Below are 12,922 nucleotides of genomic sequence, written 5' to 3'. Positions count from 1 at the left end.
ATTTGGTTCAAGACAAAGAGGGCAATCTTATAAAACAAAATCAATAAATGTACTGGTAGAAAATGTTATAATAAAAAAAATTATTGACTCAGGTTCTAGTGTTAATTTGATTGAAAAAAATACTTTTGAAAGGATTAAAAACCACAATCCAAACTTATTATTTTAAAAAAATCATCAACAGTAATATTTTCCTATGCTTAATCGCCTCTAAAATTGATAGGTTGTTTAAAGGCTGAAATTGAAACAAAAAGCAAAATAACTACCAACAAAATCTATGTTGTAAACAAAAATAATGCTGGAAACATCATGGGAATTGAAACTGCAAAGGAGCTAAATGTTTTAAAAATTGATGAAAATGGAAACTTTGTGCTCAACAAAAATAATGGTGTAAATTCAGTGGCTAAATCAAATGAAACCAAGCAGCACTTTAATGTGTGTAAAAATATTGATGATGAAACTAAATCTCCACTAAATCAAAAAGATAATAGTTTGCATTATTTTGATGTAAATTGTAAAATCACTTTGAAATTCAAAAATGATTTATTAAAATTGATTGCAGATTATGAAGATATATTCAAAGGACATGGTAAGCTAAAAAAACTTTCAATGCAAACTGCATGTAGATGAAAACATACAACCAATTGCACAAAATTTACGTCGCTATCCTTATCACCTTCAAAAAGATATTCGAGCAGAACTAAGACGTCTTGAAGAAGCTGACATTATTGAAAAGGTTGAAGGAGTACAAGAATGGATTAGTAATTTTGTAATTGTACCAAAAGCAAATAAAACGGTATGATTATGTCTTGATGCTAGAACCATCAACAAAGCAATTAAACGTAAAAGATACCCAAAACCTACATTGGATTCCGTAATAGATGAAATGTACGGTTCAAAAATATTTGCTAAGTTAGACATGAAAGAAGCTTATACTCAGTTAGAGCTAGATGTTGAGTCCAGAAAGATCACAAATTTTCAAACAGATGAGAGAGTTTATCTACACAAAAGATTAGTATGTGGTACCAACAATTCATTTGAGATTTTTCAAAAAACTATGGAACAAAGTTATGGTAAAATAGATGGAGTAAAGTTTATTAGTGATGATATTATAATATATGCATCAAATGAACAAGATTTATTAAGTTAGTTAGAATTATTGTTTATCAAAACACTTACATTAGGTTTAAAGCTAAATAAAAAAAAGTGTAGTTTTGCTCAAAAGAAGATAAAATATTTTGGTTTTGAAATATCCAAAAATGGTATTAATCCTGATCCAAACAAATTAGAGGCTATCAAGAATGCAAGAACACCAACAACTTTAAGTGAACTACGTAGTTTCCTGGGTTTATGTACATATGTGTCAAGATTTATTAAGGACTTTAGTGAAAAAACAACAGCATTACGTGAACTATTAAAAAAAAATTCAAAATTTATATGGGTCAAAAAAAATAATGATGCTTTCAATATGCTTAAATATGAATTATCAAGTGAATCGGTTTTGGCTTTTTATGATCCGCACAAAGAAGTACAGTTAATTACTGATGCAAGTAATCATGCTATGGGAGGAATACTTTTACAAAATGAAAGTATTGGAATCAAACCAATCTGCTACATAAGTAGGTCACTGACAGCAGCTGAGTTAAAATATAGCATTACAGAAAAGGAAGCTCTTGCTTTGGTATGGGCAATTTAAAAATTACATTTGTATCTGTATGAAAAAAACTTTAAGGTCGTAGTGGACCACAAACCGCTCAAGTTTATTTTTTCATCCAGTTCTAAAATAAATGCACGCATTGCAAGATGGAAAATCAAATTGCAGGCATATGATTTTGACATAATATATAAGAAGAGAGAAGAGAACATTGCAGACTTTATATCCAGAAACTGTATCTCAAATGAGGTACCCAATGAGTCAGATGAAAATGAAGTCGCAGCGTATGTAAACTTTTTAGTGACAAAAATGGCACCCAAATCAATATCTCTTGAAGATATAAAAATGGAGACAGCAAGAGATATCAGTTTAGTTGCAGTAAAGAATGCATTAGTGTCTGGTAAATGGCATGACAACCCAATACTGGAACCATATCGTAGATTTCAAAATGAGTTAACTGATCATGAGGGGATTGTATTAAGAGAAACAAGAATTGTCTTACCAAAGTCTCTTCAAAAAAGAGCTCTACAAATTGCACTTGAAGGACATTTAAGTGTTGAAAAATGCAAAGGATTATTGCGTCAAAAAGTGATATTGAATCACATATTGAAAAATTCACGCATGCCAGATCCTGAACCAATTAAAATGTCGATTTTACCAGAACATGTTTGGGATGAATTAGCGATAGATTTATTTGGACCATTACCATCAAGAGAGTATTTATTTGTTATAGAAGATATATATTCCAGATACCCATTTGTTGACCTAATGAAAATCACAACAGCACCAAGTATTATAAATAAACTAGAAAGACTGTTTGGTATATTTGGTCATCTTAACAAAATAAGAAGTGACAACAGTCCACCATTTCAAAGTGAGGCTTTAAAATCGTATTTTGAAAATGCTAACATAAAACATATTAAAAAAACACCGCGATACCCGCAAGCAAACGGTATAGTAGAAAGTTTCATGCAAGTAATAGCGAAAACAATAAAAACAACTCATTTTATGGGCAGAAACTGGAGAGAGGAACTTCAATGTATGCTTCAAAATTATAGATGTGCTCCTCATGCTATAACCGGAAAACCACCAGGCACATTGTTATTCAATAGAAACATCAAAAATAAATTTCCTTCAATAATAATTGAGAAATCACCATACGATAAAGAAGTGAGAGAAAGTCAAAGTAAAAAGTATGCAAAAGTAAAAAAATACTTTGATGAGAAACATAACGCAAAGGAGAGATATGATGTTAAAGTAGGAGACCAGGTTCTCGTAAAACGACATGAACGGGGAGGAAAACTAGATTCAAAATATCTAAACAAGAAATACATAGTTAAAGAAAGAAGGCAAAGTTTAGTTATTGTAGTAGATGAAGAAGGAAACGAGTTGACGCGTAACATACAATTTATAAAAAAGATTTTAAAACCTGATGAGTTTATACAAAAGGAAATACAACTTAATGATAACGAAAGAACAAAAGCTGATAAAAAATCGTACCCCAAGCGAAATCATAGACCTGTGAATATTTATCATTAAGTATCAAGATCTACTAATCTGATAAGAAAGGTTTTTCCCAAACAGGGGGAACTGTTGAGAATGAAAATTACGTAATTATGTAATACAAATTACGTAAGTGCGTTCATGTGGAACGCATTATAAAAACGTTCATAAATATAGGAATTAAAAACTTTATAAGAGATTAGAATTTGCGTTTAGTAAGCTCGGAAAAATGAAGCTTAGCATCAGAAAGCATCTTTTTTAACATTGATTTCTTGCAATAAATAAAAAACGTTTGCTATCAAGAGAGTAGTTTTTGTGAAAAGGATGAAAAAAATGGTTACAATTAGATATAGCAGCTGCACAAGAAGGTAAAGCCCGTGGATTTGAATGTGGCTTGACTGGAAATTGACTAGAAGGAATAAAAGCTTCCATACCTTCCTGGATCCTGGAAGATACATAGGGTTATAACTTTTTTTCAAACCCATGCTCCTGTACTGTAGTTTGATGAACTTTTACCTAAAAAGCACGAAATGAACTATCATTTGCATATCTTTTGAAAAAAGTTCACCCCGCCTTTGAAAAATTGATTTTATGTCAAAATCGATTTTTCGATGGCGGGGTGAACTTTTTTCAAAAGATATGCAAATAATAGTTCATTTTGTGCTTTTTAGGTAAAAGTTTATTAAACTACAGTACGGGAGCATGAGGTTAAAAAAAAGGTCATAACTCTAATGCGCATTTATTAGCAGAGAGACGAAAAACATCAGCCCAAGTACCGTCGCAAAGAAAATCAAAAAATTAATCCTTGTAGTAAATTGTTCAATGATAGGGTTTGTCCGAAGAAGAAGTACAAGATAAATTTATAGAAATGATTATAATGTTGGAATCACCTTTAGGAGAACAAGGAGAAACTGAACACAAGTCAGAGACAAGACACGAATCAAGGAATGAAGGTAAGTGATTAGGATTGTCTGAAAAACGAGTCACAAAGTTAACTATCTGAGTAAGAGGTTGAGAATCACATGAGCGATGTTATGAGTGGGGTCAGCGGTGTTCAAGTCAAACTATTTATGTTTTGATAAATAATGTGTGACGAGTATTAAAGTCACTAATACCAATGATAACGACAGTAGGATAATGAGTGCTTTGTCATATTGATTAAAAATTATATCTAAAAGAGTACAGTCTTGAGAAGTAGTAGTAGAAGAAGAAAAATGAAGTACAAAGAAAAATGTAATTGAATGAAGAGTGTGAAGCGGTGCTTAGCAGAAACACATAAAATATCAAAATGGTCAAAGGATTCGAAACCAATTTCTGGAAAAAGTTGTAATTCTTCTGAGTGTTGCAAACTACTAATACATTTTATAAAGTTTTTTCTTAAATCAAAGGTAACATTTTTACACAATAACTAATTAATGTTTTGATTTGAAAAGTCATGTTTCTTTTACAAAACTCTTTTATTTCTTGTTTTAAGAAATAAACTTTGCCAAAAAAAAAGCGACTTACCATAAACAAACTGGCAACTGATTTTGATGTGAAAAATCTGGCGTTCTATTAACCGTTACCAAAAAAAGTCGGATTTTTTTATTGCTTCGATAACTCTTCTCTTGGTTTTCATTTCAATAAATTCATTTTGAGAATCATAAATATCATCAAAGATAAGTAACATTACTTTTTTAAAACTTTTTGTTACCTATAAATGTTATAGGTTTACATAATAATTACTTTTTAATAAAAAGTAGTCTGTTTCACTGGTGGGTATAAGGGGTGGGGGGTGGGGGCATGGGTAGTAGCCCTCCTATTATTCAGAATTATTTTTTTGTAAATTGACTATTATACAGAATTGGACTACTTTACTGACGAATGAAATTGACTATTATATGTAATTATATTATCTGAACTTGATTATTACACTAAAGTACAAAAAATTAAAAAAGAAAGTTACTTTAATATACTAACCCCTTTAATATTTTAGCCCCCTCCTTGGCGAGTGACAAAACCTGCCCCTAGTCTGTTTGAAAACATGTGGAGTTATTTTTAAGAAGACTATTTTGGACACTATGTGGAGTTATTTTTAAGATGACATTTTAACTAATCTTTTGAAACTTTTGAACCAAAAACATTTTATTAGGAGCGGTTAAATAAAAAAAAAATGATGACAAAATTAATACTTTAAAACAATGTTTTGTAAACACACCGAGTATATCATTTTAAATGGATAATTTACGGATGTTTACAATCAAAAATGAAGACTTCTTTGTTTTCTTGTATATATGACAATTGTAAAAGTACTTTCACATGTCGATCTGATTTAAAAAGACACATGATCAAGCTCCATGAAGTCAGCGATGTTAGTCACAGTAGAAATTGTTTATGTATTCAATGTGGACATCGGTTCCATAAAATCAAAGATTTGCGAAAACACCTCAATCAAGTCATCACGGCTGTTTCAGACGAGCTTTACGGCTTCTTGTTATTTTTAGAAAATATTCACTTAAGGGGTGTTACTAAAACCTTTATAACTTTTATAACATTAGAGATAATTTTGTTCAGTAAAAAGATTAAAAACATCAATAAAATGTTTTATCTGATGATATTTCACAAATATATCAAAAAACTTCTTTAATTTTAGAATAAACGCGTCAAATGACGAACTTTGCTAAATTTTAGTAATTTGATGTTACTTTTTATCAAAAAAAAAATCAGAAAGAATATATTTTCGATATTTATTATTAAATGTACACATTGTTGGACTACTTTAAAAACAAAAAAAATCTTAATTAAACGTTTAAAGTTAACTAAAACAGATTTATTCTAAGCCAGTAAAGATAATTGAATTTTCGCAAAATTCCGAAAATGCCGTTAAAGGGGGATAAACTGTTAAATGACTAGTTTTTGAAAATTGATTCTATTAAATAAAACAAGATTTAAATTAAGGAATATTTAGCCTAAAAATTAAAAGCTTAAGCTTTTAAAAAACTTTTTATTATGTGCACACAGTTCTAATAATATGTTGTGAGAATGTTAATAAATAAAGACTCGCCAACTTTAATTTTTTTTTGCGTGTTTAAATATACAAATAAAATTTGAAATTGTTTTTATTCTCATAAAAAACTATTCTATAATCAGTTGGTCCATTAATAAGTTCTTTAAGTAGTATTTCCTTGTACACCCAGTTGATACTAGACTCATACTTCATTTGTTTGGGGTCACACTATTCAGAGGGGAAGGGGGCAACCAACGTTTAGTAATATAATTAACTTTTATTAATTCTCTTTCAAGACCATTACATTGTATATTTGCTGGAGCATCTGGCACACATTTTTGATAGTCACTATCGAAATTTGAATCTCATGGTAAAAGCATGAAAAAATGCAATAAAGATCTAATGACCTTAACTGTATATTCATTGGAAAATGAATCATATATGTTTCATGGCAGAAATTGAATGCTTGTATCTTTGTAAGTTGGTTGCCCTCTTCCCCTTTGAATAGTGTGACCCCAAACCCCCTCCCCCTTACTTTAGTGAGTGGGGGGGGGGATAGTGGTTGTCCAGACCACATGCAGACCACTGATTACCTATAATAAAATAGAATTTAACAAAATAATGGTTTCATTTTGAAATTAATTTAGATATTTAGATATTAAATATGTAAATTAGAGAGCGGACAACCGCGATTTTCTATTATCGATTAATGACCAACCAAATTAAAAAATTAATGATTAATTCAATTAAGGTTGTGTGACCGTTTTAATCAGTTTCGAGTAAACTATTAATCATTTTAATCAAATTGTCTAACAATTAGTCATTTTATTCATTTTAAATCTAGTTAGATTTTTTAAATTTCTAATACTCCTTGTTCATAAAAAACTCGATAAAATATTTTTTTTTATTTTAAGAGAAAAACACAAAATGAAAAACACAATGAAACACATTTTGTTTTAACATTTATTGTACAAAAATCCCGAACACATTAAAAGATGGCAAACAAAAAGTGTCTCAGTTAGTTTAGATATTTTTGTTGGTTTGTTTAAGAGGCAAGACTTCAGATGATTTAGGAATTTTTCCTCTTTTTTGAAGGCTGTCGTGTTAGCTGCTCTGCCAAAGCATTATCTTTAAGTTCATTTAAATCTGAGCTTCTTCTAGGATTGGTTGAGTCAGAATTTGTGGCAGAAGAAGGTTCAGACTCTGAAATATCATCCAAACTCTCAGCAGAGACATCCTCTTTGTTCAAATACCACTTTCCTTTTACCAAGTCTTTAAAATGATCATAATTTTTGTTGATGTAAATCATTTTCTCAGTTGTCTTTGGATTTAGATTATGCCTATGTTTTGTCAGCAGTTTCCCTGCAGTGGAAAAAGCTCTCTCTAATGAAAATGAAGTTGGTGGAATGGCTAATACCCCTCTTGCAATTTTGGCAAGCATTGGAATTACCTTTTCATTATTCCTCCACCACTCCAGGATGTCTGTGTTTGTTCCAACATGTGGCAACAGTGCATAGTCATTGAACTCTGATCTAAAAGGCTCAATTTCAATTGAACTTAGAGACAGTGACCCTTGGGCAGCTAACGAAGTGTTAAGCAAATCTGCCGTGTTCTCTTCACAAGGATCATCACTTGGTTCAAACAGCAATTCTGGTTCAACACGGACAAGTTTGTTTTCTCTGAATTGAAGTGTGGACTCATGCTCCTCTATCAACAAGTTAATCATGCTTTCTTTTAGATCATCTGGAAGAAGTGAACCTCGTACAACTGGATTAAACAAGTGTCCAAGAGCAAGTGCATTAATCTTTGTACCTTCCAACGGGAATTTTTCTGTCAAAAGATCAAGTGCTTTGTTTAAAAAAGCTTTGTATGAATGAGAGCTTGCATCTTTTTGAATCTTTTTTCTGAGAGTCAAAAACAAAAATTTGATTCGCACAAGAGCAAAATCATTTCTCACTTCCTTGTCACAAGACATCCACTCACTTGTTTTCTTGATTGTTTGCAAAATAAGGAGAATTTCCTCTAGTGGTGTGATATCCCCATGAGTCAAGAGAACTTTTTCAAAATGATTTGAAATGTCATACACATTTAGATTTAAAATTGCCTCCTTCATCTGCACCATTGTTTGAATCATGATGCAGTGTGAATTTCACCTCGTTTTGCATGGCTTGGGTATAGATTTGTAGGTGAGTTGTGTGTCTTGGCACACCTCAGAGAGAAGGGCTCGACATGGTGCAGAATGTGATAATCTAGTGGTGAATTTGCTTAGTTTTTGGATAGCTGCTTTAAGTGTTGGGTCTGCTTCAACAGCTATTTGAAGAATATTATTAAGCTTATGATCAATGCATTGAAGACTTCCACTGTCTAAGCTCTTGACAAATTTTGCATTGCTCAAACCTGACCTCATGTTTGCTGCACCATCCACAACACAAAAAATCTGATCTGTAGTTTTGAGAACAGGAAAGTCCAGGGAAATCAGTTTATCAATTTCTTTGCTAATGTTTACACCAGTATGCTTGCCTTTGAACTTGGCAACTTTAAGTGTGTATGAATACAACGTCTACATCGGACAAATGTAATGTATTGTGAAGCATTGAAATGAGTCTCCAGGCTTGGATGTCCAGTGATCTGTTGTTAGTGTAACTGCCTGGCCATTTAAATCATTCTCAAGTTTTTTCTTCATGGCATCACGAAGGCAATTATGAAGTAGAGGTACCTTATACTTTGCTAAAGTACTGCTGCACTTTGTGTTTGCCTCAGGATGGATGTCAAAAAGAAAATCTTTCCATGCATCAGTATCCACAATATGTAGTGGTGGGTTCAAGCGTACAAGAAATCTTGTGATAGACATATCAATTTCTTGTTGGCGAGGACTTTTGTATCCATACTTTACAGATGACTTTTTTGAGTCCAAACAACTTCCTGTTTTTTGTGACAAGTATCGTATTTTATCCTCCACACTTTTCTTCTTTAAGTCTTCCAATTCATCATTTTGTTCTGGGTGTTTGATTCTAAGATGGAATAGCATGGTAGATGTTGATCCACTTTTGTAAGAGAAATACACAGATAGACCTTTCTCATGGCATGTATCACATCGTGTTCTATCACCTAAAAACACAAAAATTACTAAAATTGTCTGTGGCAAAGCATATGCAGACCTAGTAATTACTTGAGTTGTTGATGTTAGATCCAGAGGACGGGCAAAGAGGGCTGGGGGTCAGGGGGTCTACACATGGTATGAGGCCGTTATCATTCATTCTATGCAATTACCTTCTTTTGTCCAACAATCTTTAACAATATATGAATCACTTTATGCACTATATAGGTAGTAAATAATTAGTTTTTTAACTTTTTGTCAATAATTTTGTCGTAATGTTTAAAGATATTGTATAGAGATAGGCCGATTCCGAAAAATATTGATTCCAATTCCGATTCCGATTCTCTGTTGCGATTCCGATTCTTTACCGATTCCGGTTCTATTGCGATTCTTATTATTTTAATTAAAACTTGTAGTTAAATTAATAATTTAACCGTTATATCATTTTAATTTAATACTTATGCAGATTTTAAAGTGAAAATAAAGTGAAAACACCAAAATTAGTTATATTGGTACAGGTGAAACAGGACCAAAAACACCAAGGCCCAGTGGCATGCCCCTTTTTTAAAAAATTGACCTATAAATAGACTTTTTTTTTCGAAAAAAGGGAGTGTTCCCCCTCTATTTTGAAAACCGTGTCGTCGGCCCTGTGAAATAATAGCAACTAAACAAGTAACATATTAAACAATATTTATGTTTGTATGGAACTTATTATTATTAAGAAACAAATAATATAGTCATAAGTAATGGTAAAAGTGATCAGATACACAGAATGTTGTTTTTTCAATCAGCTTTTACATATGATATTAGTACCGTTAATACTAATAGTTAAGAAACGGTAGGTTCTTGTTCAAAAACACAAGCATTTGCACTCGGTCCGGAGCTAACCGGCTTCTTTTCCGGTCGCAGATAAGACTCGCAGTACTAAACAACCGCTCCGAAAACACTGTACATAGAGGCGTCCCTAAATATTTCTGTGCTAGTTTTTTCATGTTAAGAAATTTGGATTTCCTACAGTATTCAGAGACGTCCTCGTGACTTGCAAGTAGAGGTTCTTTCAAGTACACTGCTACTTCGTCTGAGATTGTGCAATGCGCAGTATAAATCTAAAACATTAAAATAATTTATAGGCTTGCAATATTTAAAGTACAATACTAATATAGAAGCACAATACTTACTACAGAATTTTTTTGATTAATTGGTTATATAATGACCAGACAGCACCTGGAGCAGGTGTGGTAGGTTCTTTATTTTGAGCAGGTTTAATTTCATAACCCTCGTCTATGTCCAATGCATTTAACTCGCCAATCAATAAAGTAATAGCTTTCTCAGCCATCGTCTTGCTCCTAAAAATCTTGTTTTTAAATCTGGGATCTAGTATTGTTGCAAAAGCATATATAGGCTCGTTCTCGCAGTCTCCGTAACGTCGATGCAAAGATTGAGACATATTCTTTAAAATTTCCGTAGTCCTTGATGCGATCAATTGACATGTTAACTGCATTTATTATTGGGATAACTTCTGATGTGGTCACTTTCGATGAACTTGCAGTAAGCGTGACCTCTTCAAACACTTTTGAAGCAGCAACGAGAGGAACCAAATTATCCCATTCTCCGGTTGACAACTCCTTGTTTTGTCGAGTAGCTTTTGGGAAATGTGGCGTTACCAACAGAATCGCATCTTTTTGTTCAATTAAACGGTTCAGCATGTGGAAGGTGCTATTCCATCTAGTTGGCTCATCTTGAATAATGCTGTGTTTAGGCAGTCCCAGAATCTCCTGAGATTGTCTCAAAAGTTTGTATGACTTAACCGAATGTTTAAAGTGTCCTACTATTCTTCTACAGGTAGCAGTTAGTAAAGATATGCGTTCATTGTTGAGGCAGCCGTCTTTCACAACCAACTGAAGTGTATGGGCAAGACAAGGAATATTTGTAAACTTCCCGACTTCCATAGCAGAAACAATATTTCTGGCATTATCTCTTACTACTACATTGAGTTTTTCAAGTAGTCCCCAACGCTCAAATGATTCATTCATAAAGTTAACAATATTGGTTGCGGTGTGGGACTCATAAGGAAAAGGTACCACACCGCAACCAATCTTGTTCTGTTGGCTCCACATGTCGGTATTTATACTATCATGTTTAGCTTTTTTTGCCAAGAACTGAATTTTACTTGATACCTTCTGATAAATGCTAGGAATTTCAAAAGTCGAGAAGTATTTTCTGCTTGGTATCGTATACCTTGGCTCCAAAAACTGTAGTAACCTCTTGAAACCGGGATTTTCTACTATACTAACAGGTTGGTTATCTGTGCATATCATTTCAGCAATAAGCCTTGTAATTTTTATTGCCTTCGGATCTGTAGATGTGAGAGGCCTGGTCTTTGGAAACAGTTGGTGTATAGTTGGTTGTTTAGTAGATGAAGATCTAGGCTTCATTTTTATAAAACTAATTGTGGAAGAAGAGCTTCTAGTATTGATCTCCGCATCCTCAGACTTAGGGTTGAGACTTGTGAATGCGGATGCGAGTGTAGTAGATCGAGGTTACCTTGGCATATGAGTTTCAAAAGCAGGGTTAGGACTGGATTTACAAGATGGTCCTGCGGTAGAGCTATCCTCGCATATATTAAAATTGATAACGCTAGCTTTATCATGTTTCTGATTTTTGATTTCAGATTTATGAAAGGTCTTTAAATGCTTTAGCAAGATGTGTATGACTGACAAACTCTGCCACCAGCCCTGGATATAACAGTCTTGCAAAAGTTGCATATTGCAGAGTTAGTGTCATTTGAATTGATCACAAAATAGTCCCATACCTCGCTTTTTTTACGTTTCGGCATGATAATGACACTATATATATATATATATATATATATATATATATATACATATATATATATATATATATATATATATATATATATATATATATATATATATATATATATATATATATATATATATATATATATATATATATATATATATATATATGCATATGTTTATATTCTGAAATTAAAACAGCATTTATAATAATACAAAATAATAATACTAACAGTAATAATTATTATAATAAAACAAGCAAATAAGATTTTTATGATAATACTTACCGTCGGTAAATTGATTAATATCGAAAAAAATAAATCAATTAAAATTTAGAGTATAAACTTTTACTTTTATTTTCAACGTTTACTGTTGTTAAGGTTTTCCTTCACAGTTACTTAACTTCAACTCGTTAAAAAAAATCGTTAAAAAAAGTTGAGAATCGCGATTCTTACGATTTCTTGAGAATCGGTGGAATCGGGAGAATCGGAATCGGAATCGACCCATCTCTAATATTGTACTTACAAAGAAGGGTCAATACGCATTATTGTGTTACATTAAAAAGTGCCTTTAAAGCTTTTTCATTAATAACTAAGGATATAAAATAGTATGGAATTATTTATTTTATTTAAGAAAAATCTTAATTTGCATTTTGTGGAAAAAGGCTAAAACCATTAAATATTATTTAATTTTCTTTAAAGAAAAGTATTACATTTACATTTTGTGGAATGAGGATAAAAATTATTAAATATACTTTATTTTTTTTATTGTACTTTACCAAAAATCTTACCTTCACATTTTGTGAAATATTGCCAAATCAAAGACGGCATTTTCTTCTCACTTTTTACAGCACAACCACTTCAACA

The 12,922-nt window shown here is 32.0% G+C and overlaps 2 protein-coding genes across 2 annotated transcripts; both read right to left on the bottom strand.

The window, feature by feature from the left end:
- Window positions 1–7,209: 7,209 nt before the first annotated feature.
- On the bottom strand, window positions 7,210–8,262 carry LOC136086810 (E3 SUMO-protein ligase ZBED1-like). The gene has a single exon (XM_065809300.1). It carries the CDS (start codon window positions 8,260–8,262, stop codon window positions 7,210–7,212), a length of 1,053 nt encoding a protein of 350 aa, XP_065665372.1.
- A 2,336-nt stretch (window positions 8,263–10,598) lies between these two features.
- LOC136086809 (zinc finger BED domain-containing protein 4-like) lies at window positions 10,599–11,672 on the bottom strand. Its single transcript, XM_065809299.1, has one exon. It carries the CDS (start codon window positions 11,670–11,672, stop codon window positions 10,599–10,601), a length of 1,074 nt encoding a protein of 357 aa, XP_065665371.1.
- Window positions 11,673–12,922: the final 1,250 nt, after the last annotated feature.

This window comes from Hydra vulgaris, chromosome 11 (assembly GCF_038396675.1).
Source record: "Hydra vulgaris chromosome 11, alternate assembly HydraT2T_AEP".
NCBI lineage: Eukaryota > Metazoa > Cnidaria > Hydrozoa > Anthoathecata > Hydridae > Hydra > Hydra vulgaris.
Note: the sequence above shows the minus strand (reverse complement) of the source record. Positions and strands in the feature narration are given on the sequence as shown.

Coding starts and splice junctions, on each gene's coding strand:
- LOC136086810 (XM_065809300.1), bottom strand. CDS start 8,262: ATGGTGCAGATGAAGGAGGCAATTTTAAATCTAAATGTGTATGACATT.
- LOC136086809 (XM_065809299.1), bottom strand. CDS start 11,672: ATGAAGCCTAGATCTTCATCTACTAAACAACCAACTATACACCAACTG.